Source organism: Cavia porcellus, unplaced genomic scaffold (assembly GCF_034190915.1).
Source record: "Cavia porcellus strain 051 isolate PalLab524CR breed Dunkin Hartley unplaced genomic scaffold, mCavPor4.1 scaffold_32, whole genome shotgun sequence".
NCBI lineage: Eukaryota > Metazoa > Chordata > Mammalia > Rodentia > Caviidae > Cavia > Cavia porcellus.
In genome coordinates, this window is record NW_026947515.1 from 17,191,011 (window position 1) to 17,217,374 (window position 26,364).

Here is a 26,364-nt window from a genome sequence, read left to right on the forward strand (position 1 = left end):
GGTTATATCTAGCAAGACCACATTCTAGAACCTTATACAGTGGTACTTTGGCTCAGAAATTTTATTCTTTCCATGGTTCTGGTCTGAGTTGGATAAGAACAAAACCAAATTCAATGGTTGGGCTCAATGTTGATTTTTTTTTTTTTTGGTACCAGCAATCAAACTCAAGACTCCATGCTTGCCAGGCAGGCTCTGTGCCACTGAACTATATCCCTGGCTCAATGTTGATCTTATGGGAAAATTTGTTTCATTTCTTGTCTGGTCTGATTTGCGACCAGAATCATGGAGAAAACTGCATACTGTATTTTCTCTAATATCTAAATGTGCTTCAAAGAATTGGCAGGCAAGATATAAATGAAAGAGAAGGCTAGCTGGTCAGAGAACCATGAGGGAGAATGTCAGGGAGAAATTTTCATCAAACATGCTCAACAGAGTCACCAGAAATATAGCTCTGGATATCCTGTAAGTGGGAGAGCTCCCTATTTGTTCATTCTTCTCTGCAGGCCAAAGTACCCAGGAAACAAGACAGTAAATGTCACTAAAGGTGAGAGGAAGATTGTCTATGACACATTAGTTTAAATATTAACAAAAATAGATCATGAACCTGAATAAAATAATTGCCAAAAGATCAATAAAGGAAAAAAATACATAAATACTGTCTCCATAACAGATGAAGGAATTATACTCCATAGATAAAATGCTATGTACAAGTCATGGACCCATACATGATGGCATATATCACCATTTAACAGGCTGAAAGGAAGGGACCAATAGCATTTAATGCTGGTATCTGAATAGCCTTGGGTTTTCATAGTTCCCATTTGAAGATCCTTCCCCAAATAATCTAGATACGCTCTGCCACAGCCACACATACCTGTCTATTTGGGTGACTTGTGTCCTTGTTCTTCATGGTCTCATATCCAGACACCCGGGGACGTCGGCTCATCTGGAGAGCCACCAGATCCTTCATGATTGAGTCCAGTGCCTCTTGCTCATCTGCAATGAAAGTGATTACATGAACTAAGACACTTGAATACACAGCAAAGCACTTCCACAAGTTATTTAACATTCAGGGAGTTCTGTCCAGGTAAAATTACAGATCTAACAACTATAACCACACACAGGGAATGCCTCCTAAAAGTAAACAACTGAAGTTAAATTATAACAGTTTGAACTTATATGGATTCTTATCAGCACTCCAGTCAGACTTCTGGGAGCAATACATACCAAATGATTTTGACTAAGGGAGGTTCTCACACAACAATTTTTCCAGTGCCAGAGAAACTCAACCATGAAAAATAAATGCAACATTGGAGTGAAGAACTATACAGTATATTACATAGCAGGGTATTGAGTGAAAAGATAAATTCAGAGAAAAGTGATTATGGGACAGTCAGCACTAGTTCTATTTTTAAAGCATCTTATATAGGAAAACATATCTCAGAAGGTACCAAACAAGGACCTCAGGTAGCTACTTTGTTTTTTTTTTCCGTTTTTTATCGGTACCAGGGATCGAACTCACGACTGCCTGCTTGCAAAGCAGGCGCTTATGCCGCTGAGCTAAATCCCCAGCCCCTAGGTAGCTACTTTGAACAGAAGTTGCTTAACAAGCCTAGCCTTTGAATGCTGCCTTATATCTCTTTACAAGTTTACAGACCTTCTGCTTCCCATAGGGAAGTCAATGGGCAATTCTATTGTTTTCCCACTTAACTGACCAAGCAAAGTATTGTTTCTACCTTACTGGTATCATTTTTAATACCCTTTTCTTTCTTTTTTTTTTTTTTGGTCTTTTTCTTTTTTATCAGTACCAAGGATTGAACTCACGACAATACACTTGCAAGGCAGGTGCTTATGCCACTGAGCTAAATCCCCAGCCCTCATTACTCTCTTCTTGAAAAAGCATAGAGTACTAAGTTCTCATGCACTAAAAACAACTGGTCAAAACCCCAGACACAAACTACCCCAATTTCAAGTTTTATAAAATTCCCCTGGTTCCTTTGTCCATTCAAATAAGATTTAGAGGTTGAAAATTATCTAGAATGTGAGAAATGAACTGTTACACCTACTTTGGTGACAAGTGACTCATTTGCAAACTTTAAAAGTTGATATAAACCAGGCACATACTCCAGAGGCAGAGGCAGAGGCAGAAGGATTGACTTTGAGGCTAGTCTGAGCTACACGATCAGCTCAAGATCAGCCTCAACTACTGAGTAAGACCTTGTCTCAAAAAGAAAAAAAAAATTTCACCCACAAAGTGCCTATCTTGTTCCTTGGGAATATTCTACTATCTTGTGAAAAGGAAACATAAGCATGAATCTAATCTGTTTTTCTACATTACCTCTTCTTTCTAGACACAATCTGTTCAGATGCCTGCCATTGCCCTCTGAGGATATGTAGGAAAAGACAAAAGTACTTATAAAAATATTTTACCTGTTTAAAAAAAAAAAGTAAAACTAGATTTAAAACTTGCAGGGAAAGTATCACAATAGCCTTTCATATGATTTCACTTCATTTCATATAGGGTGACATAGTTCTAGTGCCAAAAGCATTCAGTAAAGAGAACAACAAATGAGGCAAATCAAGACCTTGCACTTGTAAGGCAGGTGCTGTGCCACTGAGCTACATCACCAGCTATCCTACTTTATTTTGAGACGGGTTTCACTAAGTTGCCTACGCTAGCCTTGAATTTGACATTCTCCTGCCTCAACCCCCCTTACTATCCCTAGAGTTGGGATTATAGGTTTGGGCATGCAAAGCACACTTTTCAAGTTGAGTCCACAAGTATGCTTGGTGAAATCATTTCTTATTCTCTGGAAGATGCGACTATTATTATTATTATTACTATGATGATGATGATGTGGTGTTGGGGATTAAATCCAAGGCCTTTTGCCTTTAGACAAGTGCTTAACCACTGAGCCACATCCCATGTCCTAGATGTGACTATTATAAGAACTGGTTTGTCAGGTTAACAAATTCTGCTAACCAATTCCTGGCATTACTTAATGGATAAACTTGTTTGGTAGTTCTTCACTGACAACATACTACAGGAATGGTTTGTTGCTACTGCATAAATTCTGGGACAATTGACATAAGTGAAACAGAGTTACAGAATCTGATTTTGTGTCAAAGTCAGAAGTATTACTAGAACCAGACAAGTTCTTCAAACTAAGGACATTACAAGCCTAGCATGGTAGCACATGCCTGTTATCCCAGTACTCAGGAGGCTGAAGCAGGAAGATATTGCAAGTCCGAGACCAGCCTGGGTTACAAAGGAAGCTCAAGGCCAGCCTGAATTGCATGATGAGAGCCTGTCTCAAAAAAAAAAAAAGAAGAAGAAGAAAAAAATTCAAACTAAGGACATGGATAAAAGCAGAAAGTAAATCAAATGATTCTTATAAACATTTCTTCCTGGCTTAAAATTTTTAACAATTACTAACACTTCTCCAGTGGGGTATTGCTTAAAAACAAACAAATACAACTTTAAAACACTCTTTTAGGACATAGCAGTGAGAAATACGAACTTTGGAGCCAGGAAGACCTAGGTGTAAGGAGGCCTTGAGAAAATCATGTATCCTTTTAAACCTCAATTTCCAAATGTGTAAAATAAATATAATAAAAGCATTCTTTCACAAAGTTGCTGTGAGAAGAAAGAAATCAAGAACTTATAAATTATTACTTCTTGTACTACCTAACACTTAGTAATGCTTAAAAAATGCTGGCTATTATTATCGTCAATAGGAAAAGGTCAATGGAAAAAGACTGGAGGCCACTTAATCTACCCTAGTATTTAATTTTATTCCTGAACATTGTTAACTGTTAACAACAATGATTTACTGAATACTTATCATGTATTATAAACAAGAAAAGCTACTTCAAGGTGTTCAAACTCTAGGGATAAAAGGGTAAGTAATACACAAATATGAAGTTACACAACAAAATGAATAGGCACTATATAAACTGGGGTACATAAACACAAATATACAAAATATATTTTTAAAATGTGAGTAGCAAGAGGCTGTGTAGATGATTTTATATAATTGCTAACAGAATAGATTCTTCCAGAAAAGCAAACTGTTGCAACTTTATCAGGAGTTTATGAAGTGAACTGAAGAAGAGAAAAGAAATGAATATGCAAATAAGGAATAAAGGAGAGCTAGGCATGGTAGTGTAAACTGTAAATCTCAAACTCCAGAAACTGAGCAGGAGGACCATCACAAGTTTGGGGCCAGCCGCAACTACACAGTGACCATATCTCAAAACAAAACAAGATAGGAAGGGATGAAAAACAAATCAAGACTGAGTTTAATAAAGATCACGTAGAGTGGGAAAATGGGAAGCTGGCAAAACATCCTTTAAGAAGATTGGAAAAAACAAGACCACCCCCACAGAGGCCAAAATCCAAAAAAGGGTAGTGGCAGGGTTAGGTTAGGCAAGTTCAACAGAATAGTAGAGGCAGAAACTAAGTCTTAAAGGGAACAAAGAAGCTGGAAGTAGTAGAAAACAACTGCATACCTATGAACTTTATGTGTGAACCTACTGGGGTTAGCGTAATAGTATGCTATATTCTGAAAAAACTTCCTGAAGATAGGGGATGGTCTGACACAAAGAACTATCAGGACGGGGCCGGTGATTTAACTCAGTGGCATAAGCACCTGCCTAGCAAGCACAAGGTCACAAGTTCCATGCTCAGTACAAACAAAACAAAACAACCAGGAAGCATACAGAGAGGAAGAAGTTAATTCTAAAGAGTAAGAAGTCAGAAATCTAAGAAGAAGAGGCGTCTTCACAAAAAACAGGGAAAGCTGGTGTGGCAGTGCATGCTTGTAACCCTAAAACCTGGGAGACTGAAGCAGGAAGACTGCAAGTTGGACTACATAGTGAGATCCTGTCTCAAAAAGGAAGCTCTTCAGTAATATTTTTGTTTTTGTGGGTTTAGGTTTTTGTTTTTAGATACAGGATCTCACTAAATTGGCACAGGAAAAGACTTGAACTTGGAATTCTCCAGCCTCCCAAGTAACTGGGATTAGAAGTGTGTGTCACAATGCCTGACTGTTTTAAGTAGGTAAGTATCCATCATTCCCCAGGCAAGCACTTTTTCTTCTCCTATACCCTGACCTATAGAACGGGGACTGCCAAGAAACATACCTCTCTGTCTGAGCTCCAGCAGAAATTTACCTATCTAGCCTCAGCTTTTACTACTACCTAAAACACAAGGCAGGGGCAGTTCTTGTGGCACTTCCCATTCATGAGTTCTGTTGGCTAAAAATCTGAAAAACTTCCTGGAAGCACCATGTCCTCCTACAAACACTGTCATCATGCAAGATATCTGTTTACTGTGCCACATACTCTTTCTTCCATATACGCAAATCCCCAGAGTAATATTTTAATGTTTTTGCTTAACTAATTGATATTGTTTCTTCATATTGCCAAGGTTCTACTGAGCTCTGCCAGATCTGATCCACTTACTCACCCAGTAAATCATGCTTCAGAGTATCCCTGAGTCAAGTTCTTTTTTCTTTTCATGGCATTTCACATACTTCTACTGCATCCAACCCTGTCTGTACCCAAGGAAGTACCATTTTACAATAATTATGTATTTGGAAATAAGGCCCAATCCTCCAATCACAGACAGTTTTATCCCTCAAGAATATTGTTGAGCCTTTGCTAGATCTCAAAGTCAAATTGTTTATTTTTCTGTTTCTATAATACACATTCAATATTAACTGATGATTCAAAATTTAAAAATACACATTGCAATGTAAACCACTGCTTCTTCATAAAATCAGTATATATCATCACGATGTTTTACCTTACTACTTGACATAATCAGCCTAAAGTACTACAGACTACAGGATTATATGTGCTAACCCCTAAACATAGAATTGCTTTTTCTTTCCAGTGTACCTTTACATACGTTTGACATAGTACTGCACCTACAATCCACTATGCTTACTAGTTGATCATTCTTAATTCAAAAATTCAAAATGTGACATGGATTAGGTATGTTCAACCATTAAAGTTTATGCAAATATTCCCAAATCCAAAAACTTCTAAAATCTGAAATACTTCTGGGCCCAAGCACTTATAAAGGATACACATCCTGGCTTGTTTACATATGTCTATTTTATTTTAGCTATCTATAATTTCTTGGGATATGATAATGCAAGTACAGGGATTAATGCTATACTTAGAGCTCAAAAAGCATTAGACAAATAGGCATTGAATAATTGGACATTTTACTAGAACTAGGAAGACTACTTGTTAACCTCTGTGTATTCCAGAGTAATCCTCAGGTGGATATATACTTTTATGAATGCCTAAAGTTCAGTTTTAAAATTCAATGTTGGATTTTAATGATATAGCCATGTTGATCTATTAAACTGTTATTCATTTTGCTGGTTCGGGCATTCTGGCGTAATCCCACCACTTGGGAGGCTGATGCAGGAGGATGACCTCAAATTCAAGGCCAACCTGAACAATAGAGTGACAGTCTGTATCAAAAAACAAACAAAAAAACAATTGCTAATCATTCTGAATCTGCACAGGTGATCCAATTCTAGACAGACTCAGTTGAGACCAATCTTACAGGGATTCTAGCTTGAGAATCCTAGGGACACAGTCTTTTCTCTGCATATCACAATGATTTGTATCTGAAAACAAGTTGTCAACCCAGAAATAGACCATCTTTAATTCTATAATCAGTTCACTACAGTTTCCTGTAACATGTTCATATACATTTTTCAGTAACACATCCCACTAAGCTTTAAACTGCATTTATAAAAGACCAAATGAACACTAGTTAATTAGTCTCTTATTAACAGCATTTGCCACTATAATTACTAGAACTGGGAGGGAATCCTAGTGTGACCAAGAAAAACAACCAACCCAGTTAATTTTTTTAATAGCCACATGATATCAGTGCTAAAAACAAAACAAAATACCCAAAAAACAAAAACCAGAATATTTCCCATTAATTACAAGGGTAAGTTTTAGTTTCTACCAGAAATCAAGTTGGGTCAACAGTCAGTATAATATCCAATCTGTTTTTAGTATAATATCCAAGCTGTCAAATAAGGTTGGGCCTGTAGCACTGACCAGTTCAGGAAATATGATTATTAACCAAAGAACCTGCAGAGCAGGGACTTAAATTCAGTCCTTTCCTCACTGGGCTGGAATTCAACAAGTTTTAACTAAAATATTAAGGAGTCCATGTTTCTTTTCATCAAACCCTTAAATTTGTTTATTTAGTTTGATGCTAAGGATTGAACTCAAAGCCTCATGCTCGATACTCAGTTTATTTAGAACAACAACAACCAAAACAAACTAAACTGGAGACTTGAATTTTTACCATTTATTTATTTATTTATTTACTTACTTACTTATTTATTTGTGATAGCGGGGACCTCTTGCTTACCAGGCACGCACGTGAGTAGCTGAGCTAAATTTCCAGCCGATTTTTACCATTTGTATCTCCAAAACAACTAGTATTTAAAAAAAAAAAAAGTGTCTGTGTGTTCATATAACTTCACTGAGCCCTATACAAATCAAGAGCCAAGTGCCAGCAGAACTCAACATTATCTCTAAATTGTGTGTAAAGATCATTCACATTAAAGAAAGAGAAAGGAAATGGTGTGGGGAAAGTCAGGTCAGTGGTTCTTAAACTGGTTTGCCTAACATACTTCAGCCTCCAGGCAAATTAACTCCCCCTTCCCTGACATGAAGACAAACAAGATGATACTGCGTTCCTGGTCATCATATTCTTTTTTTTTTTCCTGAGGTTCTAAATCTACTTCTGTATTTCCTTTCTTCTTCATTACTGTTTTTCCATATACTCACATTTAACGTTTTTGAAGACGTCCTGAAACATGAATACAGGCTCACATCTACAAATCATAGCTCTCATCTCTATGAGAGTGGGCTTACTAGTTTTGCAGTCAAAGTGTGGAGTGGCATTGAATATGGGCAAGGTGGTGCACTCCAGTAATTCCAGCACTTGGGAGCCTGAGGCAGTAAGATCCCAACTTGTACTATGTATAGTTTGCTTTCTCACATGACAACAAAAGAAGTGTGGAGTGAGAAGACTGTATACTCTCAAGTATTTCACACTCCCCTTTGAGACTTAAGACTCTCCAGAGGACAAGAGGAAAGAAGAATTAGAAACAATATTACAGGGCCTGGGGATTTAGCTCAGCAGCATAAGTGCCTGCCTTGTAAGTGTGTGGTTGTGAGTTTGATCCCAGGTACCAATAAAAAAGACAAAAAAAAAAAAAAAAAAAAGAATATTACAATATAGGTTCATAATTCAAAGATTTACTTCAAAATCTACAACACAAGATGAATGGTTAAAGTGTGGGTAAAAAGAATTCTATGACTTATTTAGAGGAAATGTTCAATAAATAATTGCTGAATTATATATTAAAATATCAGAACTTAATTGGTTCCTATTTTGCCTAACTTTCATGGGGGCCCTTCTTCAGCAAAAAAAAAAAAACAAAAAAAAAACCCAAAAGCATTTCTGAAATACACATTCTGAAATATGATGAGACAGTAGGCCCAGCAAAAGAATAAACCTTTCCCGTACTGGATAAGGGATGGCATGAATCAGAACAGGCCAGTTCATTCAAAGTCAGAGTGTGGAGATGGGTCACAAATGAGTACCTGGCCAATGTGACATAGAGTACAATTATCTGCAAAATGACTTGGTCTTACTTTAGGACAAAGTAAACATTAAGTCTTCTTCACATGGGGTATTCTACATAAGGAAATAATTTTGCAAAAGGTTTTTTTTTTCACTTGTTTATTCCTTTATCATTTAGGTCAATAGCAAATATTCCGCAAAATTTGCGATTAGGGACCACAGTATCACAACACTTGTACCTACAGGAGAGGCAAACTACACTTAAAATGTTACTTGCTCCGATTTTAGTCATTTGCTGAAGGATCAAAAACTATACGAAATGTAATTCAGTTCAAATGCTGCGCATAGAAGACATTTAAAGCTTTTCTTAGATTACATCTTCACAGCAGAAAATGCAAATACTGACCAAAAGGAAATGAGTTCATAAAGATTTTTTCGTAAGGTGAATGTTCTTTCAAAAGTAAAAAGGATATCATACGATAAAAAAACTGAAACATTGCAATCAGATTTTTTTAAAAGAAGGACATAAACTATACCCAGCAGCACCCGGCCATTTCCAACTTCCAGTAATCTGTGTGCAGCGCACATTTCTTAGCTGCGCCGTGAATAACAGATTTGCGTTTAAGCACCACTTAGCGAATCCCTCCTCGCCCTCCCCCCTGCTCCAGGGCTCGCAGAGCTGTAGAGCAAGCCCCGGGAACTCTCACAGGCCGGCCTGTGTGAGCAAAGGGAAGGAAATGACACAGGCAGAAAAAAAAAAAAAAAAAAAAAAAAAAACAAATCAAGGAAAAGACACCGCAGCTGGGCCTGCACCAGCCTTCAGCCCTGGTCCCACACTGTGCTTTGGTTCCCCCGCCCTCGCGCTAGCAGGACGGCTCGCTGGAGCCGAGCACCAGTCCTGGTCCCGCCGCCTTCGCGCCACCCGGAAGAAGGGCTGCCGAGCGCGATCCGACGGCGGGGCGGCCCTGGGAGGGTTCGCGACGCCGATAGCTGGCCGACAGGGACGGCAGTATGCAGCCTAGTCGGGCGGGCTGGCTATGCTTGCCAGGCCGCTGCCCAGGGTCCTCCTCTCCTCAGCCCGGGGCGGGGCGTCGCGAGGCAGCGCGGGCACAGGCCGGGGCGGTGGCGACACTCACCCATGGTGGCGACGGCGGCGGCTTGGGCCCAGAAGTGTCACCTTCGCAGCCGGGGCTGCATGCCGGGGGCCCGGGCGGCGGGGACGGCGGCGGGCCTGGCTCCGCGCGGAGACCGCGGGCTGCGCTCAGGGGCCCCGCCGCCTCCCCAGGCTCCAGCTCCGGCTCCGCCCGCGGCCGGGCGCTGTGGCATGAGCGGAGTGGCCCGCTACATCCCGGGCACTCCCGGGCTAGGCCTAGCCCGGCCTCCGAGGCGCCGCTGTGCACACCCGCCAGTCCCTTACTCCGCAATCTGTCGGTCCGGCCACAGTTCTCCACCTCAAGAACACTCCGAAAAACAAACCGCTGGTCGCGTAGCTCGCCCCTTGCTTGTCACTCACACTAGCACCCACCAATCACAGACAGTGACTAGACTTTCGCCCCACCTCCACTCACTTCAGCAGCCAATGATAAAGAGAAAATCGGCTGCCCCCGCAGCTCTCCCTCCCTACCTCTCTTCCCAACACCCTCTCATCAGTCAGCTAATCATCAACACCACACGATGAACCAATCCCGCCTACTCTCTCAGGATGCAATGGGCGAAGCCAAAGCGGTTTTCGAGGGCTTTCGGGAGCCTGCCAATCATCGAGACAGCGCCTAGTTTCCCCGCACTGATATCCAATCACGGAAAGGGTTCTGAGCATCCGCCTCTGCGCATCCCTCGCGGGCGGCCTAGCTCTCTCTCCCAGAGGTGTCGGCTGCTCCAATCACAGCTCCGGAGTGAGGCTCCCCCCATGTTCCCTTCTCGGGTCAGTCAGCAGAGGCTCGGCGGGAACGCGGGCTGGAGCAGATTCCGCGGGCTACACAGGAGCTGGCGTTAAAAGATGACAGCCCTAGGGGCCCTTGCGCCTTTCGTCCTTCGGGTTCTCCGCGGGTCGCCGCGGCTCAGGCGGTTCCGGAGCCTGGCGTCCTGCCCTCCCCGCATCCAGCAAGGACTCGAAATGGGCGGAGAGAGTCTGGCCGAGTGCTTACCGGCGTGTGGCCACCTCTGCCGCCCAATCCCCTGGTTAGTTCTCCAGGCCAGACGCTCCGCTGGCCGAGAGAGGGGAAGCCTCGCCATTGCCCACTCTGTTCTGGGTCTCAGACATCTGGGGCCACACCCTCTGGTCTCGGTTCCTTCGGCCCCGGAAGTGGGGCCGAATGCTGGAATGCGAGTGCCCACATTTCAAAGAACCAACTCTTCTAGTTATAAAAGCAACACAAACTTATTGTACAAAAACTGAAAAGTGAGAAAGTATAATATTTTCTGAGAAGGGAAAGAGAAATTTATCAGTCATTACTATATGCCAGGCATATCATTTAATTTTAGCAGTGGAGGTAAATAATACTGCTGGAATTTAAGTGAAAGTGCAGCTCAGAGTTTAAATTTCATGTTCAAGAGGAGGAAACAGGCCTGCCTGACTCCGAAGGGCCATGTTCATGCACCAGATCAGGGTTTTTCAACTTTTTTTTTCTTTCATTGCCCATCCCTGCTAGGAGATTTGTTAATTAATTGCTTAACTTACGTTTATTTCATTTTGGAGCGCTGGGGATTGAGCCCAGGGCCTCATGCATGCTAAGCAAAAACTCCACCAATGAACTACATTTCACCCAAAAACTTTAAATTAGTTAAGTTCTTCCTAACTTGCTGGGCATGGTGGTGTGCACCTGTAATCCCCAGCCCTTAGGAGGCTGATGCAGGAGGATCCTCTTCGGGTTAAAGGCCAGCCTAAACTACAGAGCAAAAACCCTTTGTCAACAAAATATTAGGAAGAATAAAATTTTCCTAATAAATGACATTAAATTCTAAGGAATGAGATTTTATTAGAGGAGTTTTGAAGGCCACATATTGTTGTATAATCAAGGCTTTTTTCACTGTTTAAGAATCAATTTTTGGGTGTGGTAGTATATACCTGTAATCCCAACTACTGGTGAGGCAGATATAGGAAGACTGAGTTGAAGGTCAGCCTGAACAAGGTAGTAAGAGCCAGTCTCAAAAATGAAAAGGACTGGAGCTGTGGCTCCAGTGGTAGAGTGCTCACTTAAGGTGTGAGACTCTCAAATACCTACCATCTTTCATTGCACATTTAAAAAAACATGAATACATGACTCTCAAATAGGGATGTTTGAGATTGAATGTAATTTCTTTATTCTTTTTTTTGGCGGGGATGGTAGAGGGGTAGGGAACCAGGAATCAAAGTCAGGACCTCAGGTTGCCAGGCAGGAGCTGCACCACTGAGCTAAATCCCTGGCTTGAATGCAGTTTCCACAAGTGTGTATTTTATCTTCTCTGTTGTTACTTTCACTCAAAAAAGTTATGTAAAAATCCACATTATTATTCCAGCACTTGGAAGGCTGAGACTGGAGGATCGTTGCAAGTTGACCAGCCTGGGCTACATAGTGAGTTCAAGGCCAGTCCGAACTGCATAGCGAGACCCTGCCTCAAAAAGACCAAAAAAAAAAAAAAAAAAAAAAAATCCACATTATTAAATTCTATTAGATTAGGGGAGGCATCTAAACATAAATAACCAATTAACCATTAAAAGCATGATCCTTTAATTAGCCAGTTGTGGTGGTGCAAACTGTAGTCCTAGCACTCTGGAGGCTGAGGCAGGAGAATCACTATGGGTTCTTGGGCAGCCTGGGTTCAAAAAAAGATAAGATCCTTTAACACAAATTTCTTAGATTGAAAATAATTGGATTCCTCCAAATTAATTTATTTCAATTTCTAAAATAAAGCTATTTTTAGAAACAAGTTCTATAAATATAAAATGTAGAATGTCTTCATTTGGGCATAAAATATAAGTTTGTTGAGAAAGTAAATATGGAAACATTCTAAATTATGAAGTAGCATATAAACTTAAAGCTGCCTATTTTAATTATGTGCTACTCAGATATTTGGATGAATTATCTCCTACAAAAAGTAAAGAATTCTAGATAGTAGTATGATTATAAAATGAGGTATAAGGGCATATGTTTTGGTATACTCTTAGACTACTTTTTTTCTCTTCCCTCTGCTCTTGTACATCAGTTTTTTCCCTATTAACTAGTGATTTCTTATCTTGTTCATCATTGATTGGTGTCATTGTGAAATTAGTCATCTGTTTTTCCTAGAAGCTGAAGTTGTCATTTATAGTCAAGTTGGTTTTAGTTTTCCATCTTTATCTATCTTCTATCTACTTTATTTGTGGCTCCTTCAGGAAAATTACTGAGTTCACAAATGGCTTACAACTTATAAGTAGACAAATAAGGATTCCAAAAGCCACTCCTGCCAACTACTTGACAAGGACAAGTGGTTGACCCTCCTGGCCTTTCTGAAGAAGGAAGTGACTAGTAGAAGCAAAAGCCACCAAGGAACAGACTTCTGATTCAGCCCTTTACAGTTCCTTCTGTCCCTTATTCCTCTCCAATTCCCAGTGTCCCATCATTTGGCACTGAGGATAAAAAGAAGCTAAGGCTGGTAGTTCTGGGTCCTTGCAGCTCTCAATCCTAGCTTGGTGTAGCCTTTCTGACAGAAGCAGCTGAGGTGGGGATCACAAGTGCGGAGCTGAGCGTATGGAGTGCCTGAGGCGAACAGGTGTTCCAGCCCTGAAAAAGGGGCATGAGAGGCTAGCTAGCTGTTAGCTAGCTGTTAGGGGCTTCACTTGACACCAACCTGCAGAGTGTACAAATAAACTCACTGCAGTTGTTGAGCAATTTGCCAACAGGGCAGAAAACTCCACTTGATGGTCCCAGGTTTCTGTATCCTATCTTTATTTCTTTACCCTTCATGGTCCTCATCCTGAGGAGTATAAGAGCTGTGCTGGCTACAGCAGTTTGGCACCTGAACAGGGACCTGGGGTACATGAAAACTTATTATATAGCAGGTGAGAGGACATGTCTAGGAGTATGCATGCAAAAAAAACAGGCTTGTGAGAGCAAAAGAGCAAAACAGACTCATGAGCTATATAGGGGAGAGAGGTGTATTGATAACATCAATATTGTGTCAGGTGTAAAACACTGGGCAAACATGTTCTCAAGAACTGATGCAGCCAGGTTTGGTGGTACACACCTGTAATCTAAGCACTCAGGAGGTTAAGGCAGGAGAATTGTGAGTTCAAGACCAGCCTGGGCTACAAAGTGAGCTCAAGCCCAGTCTGAACAGCAAGACCCTGTCTCAAAAAAAAAAAAAAAAAAAAGAAAAGAAAAGAAAAAAGAAAAAGAAAAGAGCAACACATGTATATAGAAATGCTTATTGTAGCACTGATTTCTGTATTTACCTTTTTTTGTGTGTGTGGACTTGGATTACAGAGTGTCTTAATATGCTTGTCCAGATGAACACAGATGATTTGGCTCATAGCACTATTTTAAAATCAAGTCCACAACAGGCTGGGGATTTAGCTCAGCGGCATAAGCACCTGCCTTGTAAGCAGGCGGTCATGAGTTTGATCCCCGGTACTGATTTAAAAAAAAAAAAAAAAAAAATCAAGTCCATGGGGCTGCGAATTTAGCTCACTGGTGTAAGTGCTTGCCTGGCAAGTGCAAGGTCATGAGTTCAATCCCCAGTACAAAATAAATAAATAAATAAAATAAATCAAGTCCAGAGCCCTGATATAGTTTAAACTCTCTATTCTGCTCAATCAGATAAGGAAGGAGGCCTGGGATTTTAGCTCAGCGGCACAGCACTTACCTGGTAAGCACAACGCTGTTAGTTGGCTTCCCAGTACAAAAAAATAAAGAAGAAAGGAGCTGTGGGGACGAAAGCCCACTAGAGAGGAGTGTTTCACTACAACTTCAGTTTCACAGCTGCCCAAGGTAAATCAGTAACTTTAACTGAACCACAAGTGGCAACTTTCACCTTTTCAGTTCAGAGAAATTCTGCGGTATTTGTTTGTTAAAACTTCCACCCTTCTTAGAATAATCATCCTTTAAATTAACTGTTCAACAATTGATCTCTGAAAATATAAATAAATGCTATAAAGAGGTTTACAAGCCCATAAATGGACCATACCGTCTGAGATGATTCAACTTCATATAGACAGTGACCCCCTCATATGTACAAGGAGCTACCTTGGCAGCAACTATCACTCAGGTTATTCATCCACAGTCTAGAGAAAAGGGAAAAAAATAAAAGTTACTTTTTTCAGCTGTGAAGAGTTGGAAACATTTTGGCCAAAATTTCTCTGCTGCACCTACAAGGGCAGCACAGTCATTATGTGTTCCTTCAACAAAACCTAGTATCTGTACAAAATGTAGACGAAGGTATATCATAGACAAATGAGTAGATCCAAAACTGATGTGGAAGGCCGACCTTTTCCAGGAAACTTCCAGCAGGGCGTGCTGCGGCCCCACAAATACCTACCCAGGTTGGTGTGGCAGGTCGGACTTGGTGCCACAGGGGACTGGTGCCACAGAATTGGTGTTTGCAAGCTGCTATAGGCCATGGTGGATGGGCAGAGGCACAAAAGTGTGGCTGCTCCCCCATCACATGCTGTGGCACAAGCTCCTGGGGGCACAGCTGAGCCTTTAAACCATCAGCTGACCTATGCCATGGCACTCTCACCACGCTCCTCAGCAACTGGAGGCTCTTGAGCCAGTGGGTGAGAGAGCAGGTGGGCAGGTGAGCAAGCAATGGCAGACAGTGACAGCCTCACTTGGCTCTGCTGCTATGGCTACCCTGGGTGATCCATGACACTCTTGAGACTTTGCGGTCTGCCAATTACTAGGTGGCAATGGAGCCAGGGCCCACAGTGCATACCTCTGGCACCTGTGGCTGCTCACAGGCACTTAAAGACTGACAATAGCCCAGCTTATACAAGTGCTGCCTTCCCAATGTTTTGTAAAACTTTTCACATTTCCCTTACAAAAAGGAATTCCTTATAATCCTAAAGGTCAAGGAGTTGTTGAATGTGCTCCCCATAAGCTCACAGTTCAATTACAAAAAATAAAAAGAATCCTTCCCTAATAGATAAAAAGATTTTGTTCCTTCCAAAAAAAATTTTTTTTTTTTTTTGGTACCTGGGATTGAACTGCCAAACCTACCTCTGCTGAGCTAAATCCCCTCCTTCCAAATTCTTAAAAGATCTCTGCTAATTGACCCACAGAAATTCTGACAAGTCTACTTGTAATTACAAACTTCTAAAATTGTAAAAAAGAGTTATTATAATTCAACTTGGCTAAGAAAATATTTTGAATGCACTCTGATCTTCAAATTGCTTATATATCTGTTGTTTTGTTTTTGTCTGTTAGTCCATTCTGTAAACAGCTGTTTCTTTAAAATTTGAGCTCAACATTGTTTTTCTTTTTTCTTCTTTTTCTTTTGCATTTTTGGATCAATTGTTTGTAATTTAATTTGACTTATAAACTTTTTTTTTTGGTACTGGGAACTGAACTTGGGATTTTGTATTTGACAGGCAGACACTGTGCTGCTGAGCCATTTCCCCAGCTCTAGCTTATAGATTTAAATAACATGCTTTCACCAAAGTTGCCAGCTGGTTGAAGTGATGTTAAAATTGGTTTTATAAATGTAATGAATATTGTTCTTTATTATGACTTGAGAGTTTTCTTGTTGCTCATAATAAGTGGCAAGTGATATGATTTGGTTTTCGGAGGTCACCAAAAAATTGTTAAAATAATTACTAAAATTCCTTAGGGTGGGGAGAAATTATTGGACAGGACTCCAATTGTTGAATAAAGGAGCAGCTCCCGAGGAAAAATTATCCCAGCCTTTGTTCATTAATAGGAAGCCCCAGTAATCTCTACTGCCTTATGGGAGACACCCCAAAAAAGTTGCTCAAAAAATGTTTATATCCGGGGCTGGGGATTTAGCTCAGCAGCATAAGTGCCTGCATTGCAAGCAGGCAGTCGTGAGTTCAATAGTCGGTACCGGTAAAAAGGAAAAAGACCAAAAAAAAAAAAAAAAAAAGTTTATATCCATCATCGTCAAAAGATTAAGTTTTCTAGACAATAAGATTTTCTGATTTAAAGATGTTCTGGTGCAAAACTAAACTAAGAAAAGTTTCATATGGCTATGAGGATTGTTATTAATCTCATGGTGCATGAAATGTATTCATGCCTCCAGATGCACAGGTCTTCCAAGATGTAAAACAGGATTCTTTATAGTGATAGACTTTTTCTCTCAGATTCAGACATTTGCCTTTCTTTTGTGCTCCAACTGCTTGTGACAGAAAGTTCATGTCAAGCCAACATGGGCTCACCTGTCAGTAATAACAAAAATGTATGAGATGTATGTGCTACTAGAGATGCCTAGATATTAAACAGTCCAGACAATGTCACACATTTTAATGACATCCCATTAGAGGGGATGTCAACAAATTAGGTACAAGTTTCTTATGTATTAGATAGAGTTGATTGATTATAAAGGTTATACTTGTCAAAATGGAAATTTAAGTACATTACAAAATGTCATCATGATTGTCATGCTGCAATATTATATATGGCTTTTAATTTCAAATTTTCTGTGTAATACTGTATAACTGTTATCTGTTAACATCCAATAGGAATTCAACTACTAGAATGTCAGTGGTTAAGTAGAAATAACAGTTCTACTTTGTATCTCAAAGTACTTCATATTCAGATAAAATTATTATGTTAATCTCACTGCTCCTATTACAATGTCATGTCATGAACCTCTTCTGGATATTCAGCAACTGAGGTTTGGAAACCAAAAATTAGAAAAATAGATGAGCTTAGAGGACAGCCAATATTTTTGCCCTGGCCCTCCAAGGTAAACAAATACCCAGGATAGGAGGGAACCTTTTTAGTGACAGCCTACTACTCTGATGAGTTATGAAACTCTTAACTAAGATTGTGGGACCACAGAGGAAGGAAATCAACAGTAAATTATGTGCCTAAGGAGAGTCACCGGGAGAGAAAAGTCTCAAGTCTCCCAAGCTTTCACAGAAAGCACCTTGGTCAAGCAATGGCCATGACTCATCCAGCAGCTGACATTGACAGAAGAACTGAGAGGCACTATGCATGGTTCAAGGTAAATCCTGAGGCAACTAACTGACCTAAATAGCAAAAAATTGGGGCTAGGGATTTAGCTCAGCGGCATCAGCGCCTGCCTTGCGAGCAGGCAGTCATGAGTTCGATCCCTGGTACCGATAAAAAGGAAAAAGACCAAAAAAAAAGCAAAAAATTAATTAATGCAAGTCTCATTTAAACTTGGTCTTGAACATCCAGCAGAAAAATATAACCACAATAAAGAAAATCATCTGCAGAGTCCTCCAAACACAGCTCCAGTTTCAACTAACCACTCAGCAATTGCAACTACAAAACAGAAAAGGAGGAGATGTCAGGAGTGGCTGAGCTGGAGATCATTCACAAACTTGGAGCCGAGAGCACAGGGCACCAGAAGCAAACAGGTGTTCTGGCTCTGAGAACATGGGACATGAAAGGCAAGATAGTTGTCAGGTGAAATCCCTTTGCTTAACATCAGCCTGCCAAGTGTATAAATAAATGCACTGCAGTTGTTGAGCAGTTCATCAACAGAAAAGAGGGCGCCATCTGATCTCAGCTTGCTTTCTTTTTTTTCTTTGTTGGTCTTTTTTTGAGACAGAGTATCACTATACGGTTCAGGCCCACCTTGAACTCACTCTGTAGCCCAGGCTGGTCTCGAACTTGCAACAATCCTCCTGCCTCAGCCTCCCAAGTGCTAGGATTACAGGCATGTGCCACGGCACCTGGCTGATCCAGCTTTCTGTATCTTGTTTTCATTTCTTCACCTTCTTGCTACCCATCAAAGTTCTCACCCCAGGAAGTTCAAGAGCCATACTGGTCATGGCAAGAGAGTAGCCTAATCTACTGATAGGTCTACTCTGACCAATGTCAGGATCCAAGCAGGCCATGCAACACAGGGGCCTGGGAGTCCCTTATCACCAGTGCCTAATTTCCTCTGGGCTACAGCTGTAAGCTCTGTGGTAGAAGGGTATGAAAGTCACACAAAGAGAACAAAAATGCATACTAATAGCACACACTGTTCCTATAAAGAACAGCCCTGCATCTTCCTTCTGAGGTCCCCTCTTAGAGCAGAATGTAGGGTTATTTCTGCTCAGTGTAGGGCCAATTAAGCAGTCTGTGCTCTAGATAAGTAGAGTTCCTAGTACATGGTCAGTATTCCCATGGTCATGGAAATTTCATGAACATTTTTTTTCTTTTCCAAATCCATTTTATTCATAGATAAAAAGAAAGAAAAAAAACTATAACAAAATTTTAAAGCATGTCAAATGGGGTAACAATGGTACATACATCATGCATTGTCATCCCCAAGTCATTCACCCAAAGCACAAGACATCTGCCTTTAATTGTCTGAACAATACCAGTACAAATTTTTCTCTTCAGCGAACTCAAAGAAATCAGTAATAACTATCTTAACTTTTTATATACATATATACACATAGACATATATTTTTTTCTTTCAGCTTGTTCATGAACATTTGTTACATGAATGAATGACAACTAAACCAGCAATAGGCCACAGAATGCTTGGATCCAGCCACTATCAAAAAATAAATAAATAACAGTCTAGTATTAGAATAGAGTACTAAGCCTAGAGACCTAAAAATTAAATCTATAGGTCCTGACAACCAGGCACAAACTCAAGACAACTAAAAAGGAATACAAAACCAATACAGTAACCCAGATCAACCACTGTTACTATTAAAAAGCAGTTCCAAGCCAGGCATGATTGCTCATGCCTATAATCCCAGCACTTGGGAGGCCGAGGTAGGAGGATCGATTCAAGTTTGAGTTCAGTCTGGGCTACATAGTGAGTTCAAGGCCAGACTGAAATACACAGTGAGACCCTGTCTTAGAAAAAGTAAAACAGCAGTTGCTATTACACAGGGCCTTGGGGTATTTACTGTCCCCACAACTGCCAACCACCTGAGATTAGTCACACCAACTGAATGATTCCACCCTGCATTCAAGAGGTCTGAGACACCAGCAGAGATGACAAAGAAGCCACAGTGAAGTATGGAATTTCCTTGGCCTCAAGGCCATAAGACCTGGCCTTAGGACTAATCTGCCATGCTTCCTACCTGCTTCCATCTCAGAGATTGCTGCAGAAGCCTGTGCTCCAGGATGATTGACACTTGCCCAGGAAGGAGCCCAAGGGCATATACAGTCTGGTTACTCAATGTTGTCATAGACATGAATCACATCTTCATAGTTGACAAGAGCCTGGATGAGATGAGCAGCCTGCTTCAGGTCAGCATCAGCCAGCTGCACTTTTGCATGGGGGATGAACTCCAGTGTACAGGACATGGAACACAAGCCCAGGGAGTCTAGCTTCTTCCTCACTTGATGCAGCGAAGAGGCATCACAAATAAACTAGACAGAAAGGAGTCAGGAAGTGAGGAGCAAGTCAGTAACAAGACAAGGCCAGCCAGAACTTCACAAAGTCATAAATGCAACCACCATTTTCAATGAATCACTCAGTTTTCAAGGTTCTGAATCTTTCTCATCATCCTCAGAAGGGCAGGTCCCATCCAATATTCACTTAGTAGCTGTGTAATATGTGAAGAGTCTGCCTTACCTGTACCCTGGGGCACAGAAAGAAAGAAACTAAGAGGCATGCCTTAAAGCATCTATTGAAGCCCTCTCAGGAGCCCAGGCAACACAAAACCTCCCTACTCACTTTAAAAAAGTTATTTTCTTCATCTTCATCTTCCTGGACATCCTCAGCTCCTGCTTCAATTGCCAGCTCCAGTGCACGTTCTAGGCTCACAGCTCTCCTCTCTCTGTCTTCCACTCCAACCGTGACTACCCCCTTTTTGTTAAAGGAGTGACGTGCTCCTTCAGTCATCATTCCCCTGACGGGAGATGAAAAAGGATGGAGTGTGTGAATGCCTTTAGTCAGCCTCCACAAAGCACAGCATTCTGATGTCATCTCTTCCCCACTCAGCATCCAGAGTACATGCAGACATGGCGCAGGTCCCTTCCTGAAGAAGGTGCAGCTGTCTTTGGGTAAGGGAAAATAGAGGGATCATCCTTACCCTCTATTATCTGCCCTGACTAGAGTCTGGAGGAGTCAAAGACTTGGCTTATCATTTCCTGTTCCATTAAGACATCAGTCCTGGTGCAATATATATATATTTTTTTATGGGTACTGGGATCAAACTCACGACCGCATGCTTGCAAGACTGGCATTTATCCATTCTGGTTGACTATTATCTTCTTTTGAAGTCCTCTAATGTCTCCAATGTTTTGGTTTTATTGATCTTATTCTTTACTGTTTTGTTCAATTTTATTATAACTGATGATTTAGGCAATTCTTCTTAAGATAGCAAGAGGCAGTATGGTAACCATTGTTGATCACCGTGTATTTTGTTTTTACATTATGTATTATGTCCATCCTTTTGATTTGACTGACTCTGTCCTGGTATGTCACATTTGGTTTTACTTTCTTCAAAAAAGTCATAAGAACTGTGGGAGTAATAAAACCCAAAATGTGTAATTGTCATTGTACAAAAAAGAAAGGAAAAGAAAGTTCTCTAAAAGTTCTCTAAAGATAGATAACCATATTACTGAATTTTGTTGGATCATTGAACAAAACTGTTTGCAGTCTCACTGTTTTAAAGTCCCCTCTATATGCTTTAATTTTGTAACTTCAACAACTATTTCTAAGATGACAATATGTAATTAACTAGTGATTTCCTACTGTTTATTTTTTCTGAAAGTCTGTATAACTTGTACCCTTTTTCTGTTTTTTTCTTCTTTTTTCTCCTTAAATAAAATTAAAAAAAAAAAAAAAAAAAGCCTGGCATTTATGCCGCTAAGCTAAATCCCTAGCCCTCTGGTGCAATATTTTAAGACCTGGCTTCAGATGGGATAATCAACTATCCTGTGTTTTGAATCTTGCATAGTAAAGGAAATCAGTAATGTCATTGGATTTTGTGAAGGAGGAAGTGTGCTTAAAGACCACCAGATATTTATCTTGTATTGAACTGGACCCTAAAGGCTCTGTTCCCTTCCACCCTTCTCTCCCTCTGACACACACTTACCCATGCTTGTTCAGGATATGTTTAATGTCCGACTGGCACTTGGAGCCACTGTTAGATAATGCTTCAATGAGAAGAGAAGAACCACCAGGGCCTCGACCCTCATACAGCAAATAAATGCTTTTAGTCTTCTGCAATAAATAACAGGAATCATGAACACATTTTCTTGGTTTCAATTTCCTCTCACATGCTAGCGCCGTACCACATGCAACACAAAGTTGACTCTATGGGATGGGCTCTTTAGGCTGGATTCTGGGCTCAAGTTTTTGTCCTCACTCTTGAGGAGGCCTTTGGGATCAACTTTTGAGGTACCTGGAAGTACTAGCCTTTCTTGGGAAGTCTGATTTTCTGGTCTCTCAATAATCAGCCATCTCCTAGCTCTGCTTCCTCCTAAATCTCACAATTTTCTAGGCACTGCTCTCATGATTAATCTGTCTATACATCAAAATACACAAAACCCACCTGTAATGTCTCAACACTCCTACCTCTGGGGCTTTGCTGAACATTGCTACAGAAAAATCAAACACTTGGGCCATGGCATGAGAGCCACTGATCTTAAAATTCAAACACCAGAACTCTAATGAGCAGTTTTTTCTGGATATCCATACCTCTACTCATCCCTCATCCATACAACTGATCTCCATATTCTCTCCAAGCACTCTTTCTTGAACTTTTTCAAGAGTTTTCAACTGATGACTTCTCTTCTCTCTCACAAAGGAAACACAGGGCCTCCACATGAGAAAAATCCTGTCCCTACCATGCTTAGATGAAGAAAATATATGTACTAGTTAGAGCACAGGCGCTGGAATCTGGCTATCTGGTTTCAAGTCTGTCATTTTCTGTGTAACTTAAGTCAAGTCACCTAACTTTTCTGTACCTCAGTTTCCACTTAACATCATTTGAAGTATGTGCTGATATAATGCATATAGAATTCTCATCAAGATATTTGACCTGGAACAAGTGCTCAATAACTACTACTATTAAAATGATTATTAGCTAGGGGTGATGGCACATCCCTGTAATTCCAGCTACCTGAAAGGCAGAGGCAGAGAATCAAGATTTTGAGGCCAGCCTGGGCAACTTAGTAAGACTCTGTCTCAAATCTCAAAATAAAAAAAAACCTTTTAAAAGGCCTAGGAGCCAGGTGTAGTGGTACACACCCATAATCCAAGTAGTACTCAGGAGGCTGAGGCAGAAAGATTGCTGCAAGCTCAAGGCCAGTTTGGTTACATAGTGAGTTCAAAGCTACCCTGAACTACATAGCAAGGTCCTGTTAAAAAAAAAAAAAAAAGCCGTAGGGCTATAGCTCACTCATAGAGCAACTCTGGGTTCCATCCCTAGGAGAATAATAATAATAATAATAATAATAATAATTAATTTCCTCAGATCCTTCTTACTTTTACAGTATTACAAGAAAAGTAGGCTCGGGTCTGGGGATTTAGCTCAGCGGCATAAGCGCCTGCCTTGCAAGCAGGCAGTCGCGAGTTTGATCCCTGGTACCGATAAAAATGAAAAAGACAAAAAAAAAAAAAAAAAGAAAAGAAAAGTAGGCTCCTCACCAGAGCTCAGTATCCCTGCCCCTCCCACCATCACACCCACCCCTTCCCTTGCCACTGTCTTTTCTTTATAGCATAAACGTCTGAAAAAGAAAAATAAACTTTTCCTCAGTCTAACATCAGAGCTTTCCCCCCAGCTCCTCCCCTTTGCTCACACCTCTTCCTGCTTGGCCAAGCAGTCCTAGGATATGGATCTCTGCTCGCTGATCACCATCCTATTCCCAATGGTGCTTCTCCAACCAGTGGCCACAGACAGAGAATCCCTGTAGTCCTGTGGGCCAACGTAGTGAACCACATTTCTACTCGTTCTCTGCTAATTTAAGAAGTATTTGGTGGCCTTCTAAATATGCACACTGTGGGGCCGTAATCAATAACAAGAATGTTAAACTGAGGACACACCTCCATCTTCAGTGCTGCCTCAATTGTTGACTTGGGCATCTGCTTGCTGCGACACACTTCTAAGATGTTGAATAAGTTGCTGTTGAGCTGAGGATTGGGGCCTCCCTCTGAGGTAAGATAAAAAGAAAAAGAGCGAGGAAAGACATATTATTATGGGCTGGGGGTTTAGCTTAGTGGCATAAGTGCCTGCCTGGCAAGCACGAGGTAGTGAGTTTGATCCCGCCAAAAACCAAACAAACAAAAAAGATGTATTATTACAAAAAAGGGGGAGGAGGTTCCAGCCCACTCCTAGTCCTTCTAGCCAAAACAATAGCAAGCTACTATTTTGCTCATTGTTGAAACACTATCCAGTATTTCAATGTGAAATAGAGAAGAATCTTGGAAAAGAAATTTCTAATTCATGTTGCCTTTAGGATAGTTATTCTGTTAGGTTTCAGTGAACTCTACTTTTAATCAGATGAAGAGGTAAGAGAGATAGTAACAATATTTCCTGAATGTATTAATACCCCTTGTTCATACTCTATTGCAGTATTTTGCTTTGGGCATAATTATTGAAATGCTCACATGACACTGTACTCATCCTGTCTCTGACAGTAGGACTTGTTATAATCTTTGATTTACCAGTGCCAGACATGAAATAAACACTCAACAGTGTTAGTCAAACTTAATATCAAGAATTCTTGCCAGGCGTAGGCACATGGCTATCATCCCAGCACCCGGGAGGCAGAGGTAAGAAGATCACCACCAGTTGGAGGCCAGCCTGGACTAGTGAGTTCAAGGCCATCCTGAAATATGTAGTAAGACTCTGTCTCAAAAAACTGAAAACAAAAACAAAAATAAAATTCTTAGCACATGTAAGGCTCTGGGTTTGATTTTAAAAAGAAGCTGAGCCTGCCTGGAAAGTGCAAGGTAGTGAGTTCAATCACAAGGCCCCCCCCCCAAAAAAAAAGAAAAGAAAAAAGAAGAGAGCAACAGCAGCTGGGTTCAATGGTTCACATTTATAATCCCAGCACTTGTTGAAACTGAGGCAGGGAGGATCACAAGTTCGAATCTCACTTGGGCAACCTAGTGAGATCCTATCTCAAAGCTAAAAATTGAGGGCTGGGCATTTAGCTCAGTAGTTCCTAGGTTCACACTTCTAGCAGCAGCAACAAAGAGAAGGATCAGGCATGAGTTGTAGAGGCAAATTAACATTAACTGAATGCTTATATGCCCCCAAATTACCTTTTGGTGGGCGTTTTCCTTGTTTTTGAGAAAAGAAAACAAACTCAGCAAAGTTAAGCCATATGCTTAAGGTCATAGGCTTGTCAGTGACAAAATCCAAAGTGCAAAGTTCAGATGCATCTGCCTCCTCCAATTTTGGGTGGTGCTGGGAATCGAACTCCAGGACTAGTGCACTCTAGGCAAGTAGTCTATCACTGAGCTACATCCTCAGCCCATTTGTCTATCCTTTTTTCTTTTTAAATTGAAGTTTACTGGTTAATAAGGCTATGGTTTTTATAGGGCTTTCCCTCTATTTCTATGGATGTCAAACTAAAAAGAAAGTAGACTTTTAGGATGGCTTGCAATAGATTGCATACCTTCCTTTCTTTTTTTTTTTTTTTTTTGTCTTTTTCATTTTTATCGGTACCAGGGATCGAACTCACGACCACCTGCTTGCAAGGCAGGTGCTTATGCCGCTGAGCTAAATCCCCAGCCCCCACATACCTTCCTTTCAAAAAACTGTGCCTCAGGAAATCCTAATGACAACTGAGGCCTAAGCAAGGAATAACTTTATTCAGTTTCCCTGCCACAACCTACATGCTACTACAGGCAACTGCAGAGAGCCTGGTTTGTCTCTTCAGGAGAGACACAGGTCCCATTTAACTCTTAGGACGTTTCTATGAAGCCTACAGCGTCTAGATATGCACTTGGATGAAGTCATTTTTACCTTTTCTCTTCCAAAGGGCAGTTCCTTGACAAGAAAAGTTATCTAGAAAAGTAAGTGGGGACATCAGATTTAGATAGGTGTTTTGAAGTGAGAAACAACAATTGGGGAAGGAAAAGAAAACAAAGAGTTAGGGGTCAGATGGGCGATGACCCAGCTCAGAGAGACAAGAAAGGCCATAAGCACGGAGAGGATATTGAGAGCCAGTAGTGAGTGAGTGACCGTCACTTTCTCACCTTTAACGGCCAGGCGGATACTGAGACTAAGTTTAGAGAAAATGCGACTCCTTTCTGCGTCCTTGGGACCCTTGATGTGCCGGACTTTGGACCACTTATTGTGCCCGGCGGATGCCTCAGCGGTGAGGTGCAGCGTCCTACCCAGAGCCAAGTCGCAGCCCGGGGTCTTAGGCTGGAAGACGCATGGAGTTGCCTCGCAGACACTGGAGCCTCGAGCTCTAGTGCATCTGGCAGCTGCCCTGCTCAAGCCAACAGCAGTCCAAGACGCCATCGGCTCGGCACCTGGGCTGCGAGCTGCAAACTGGTGTGGGCAAGGTCAACGCGTCCTGTCTACTTCCGGAACAAGAAGCTTCTGACGCTGCAGCCGCTTTTGCCAGCCTCCAGAAAGTTAAAAGCTCACTCCATCCCGGAACTGTCCAACCGTGAATGACCTCTTACCGTCCTCCGGCAGCCGA

At 41.1% G+C, this 26,364-nt stretch overlaps 2 protein-coding genes across 6 annotated transcripts in view; both read right to left on the bottom strand.

Annotated features, from left to right (window-relative positions):
* Window positions 1–19,966, bottom strand: part of Map3k3 (mitogen-activated protein kinase kinase kinase 3) — an 82,342-nt gene extending 62,376 nt beyond the window's left edge. For 2 of the 3 annotated variants that reach the window (XM_063242620.1, XM_063242619.1), the window contains exons 1-2: window positions 19,830–19,966; window positions 875–996 (exon numbers count right to left, since the gene is read on the bottom strand). In XM_063242620.1, the coding sequence (XP_063098690.1) occupies window positions 875–996; window positions 19,830–19,839 (132 nt within the window). In that variant the 5' untranslated portion in view covers window positions 19,840–19,966. Of the gene's footprint in view, window positions 1–874; window positions 997–9,774; window positions 10,183–19,829 lie in introns of those variants that run through there. The other variant, XM_005001970.4, reaches the window with a different exon arrangement.
* LOC100715780 (translational activator of cytochrome c oxidase 1) lies at window positions 875–26,355 on the bottom strand. Of its 3 annotated transcripts, XR_002790203.2 has the most exons (7): window positions 25,910–26,355; window positions 23,747–23,853; window positions 21,795–21,922; window positions 20,429–20,603; window positions 19,830–20,121; window positions 14,780–14,876; window positions 11,915–12,226 (listed from the first exon to the last, which is right to left on the bottom strand). XR_002790203.2 is itself a non-coding variant. In XM_003465923.5 (5 exons), the coding sequence occupies exons 1-5, from the start codon at window positions 26,178–26,180 to the stop codon at window positions 19,921–19,923; spliced, it is 882 nt and encodes a 293-aa protein (XP_003465971.1). In that variant the 5' UTR covers window positions 26,181–26,355; the 3' UTR covers window positions 18,936–19,920. The 3 variants fall into 3 exon arrangements, 1 of the variants encoding a protein (XP_003465971.1); XR_010045351.1 differs by lacking the exons at window positions 11,915–12,226; window positions 14,780–14,876 and adding an exon at window positions 875–996; XM_003465923.5 differs by lacking the exons at window positions 11,915–12,226; window positions 14,780–14,876 and having other exon boundaries at window positions 18,936–20,121.
* Between the last annotated feature and the right edge of the window lie 9 nt (window positions 26,356–26,364).

Excerpts from the sequence above, each read along its gene's own strand:
- LOC100715780 (XM_003465923.5), bottom strand. The coding sequence starts at position 26,180 with ATGGCGTCTTGGACTGCTGTTGGCTTGAGCAGGGCAGCTGCCAGATGC. Across the intron at positions 21,923-23,746 it reads AGGCAGCACTGAAGATGGAG|AAGACTAAAAGCATTTATTT; the intron begins GTGTGTCCTCAG and ends TATTTATTGCAG. Across the intron at positions 20,604-21,794 it reads CATATCCTGAACAAGCATGG|GGGAATGATGACTGAAGGAG; the intron begins GTAAGTGTGTGT and ends ATCTCCCGTCAG.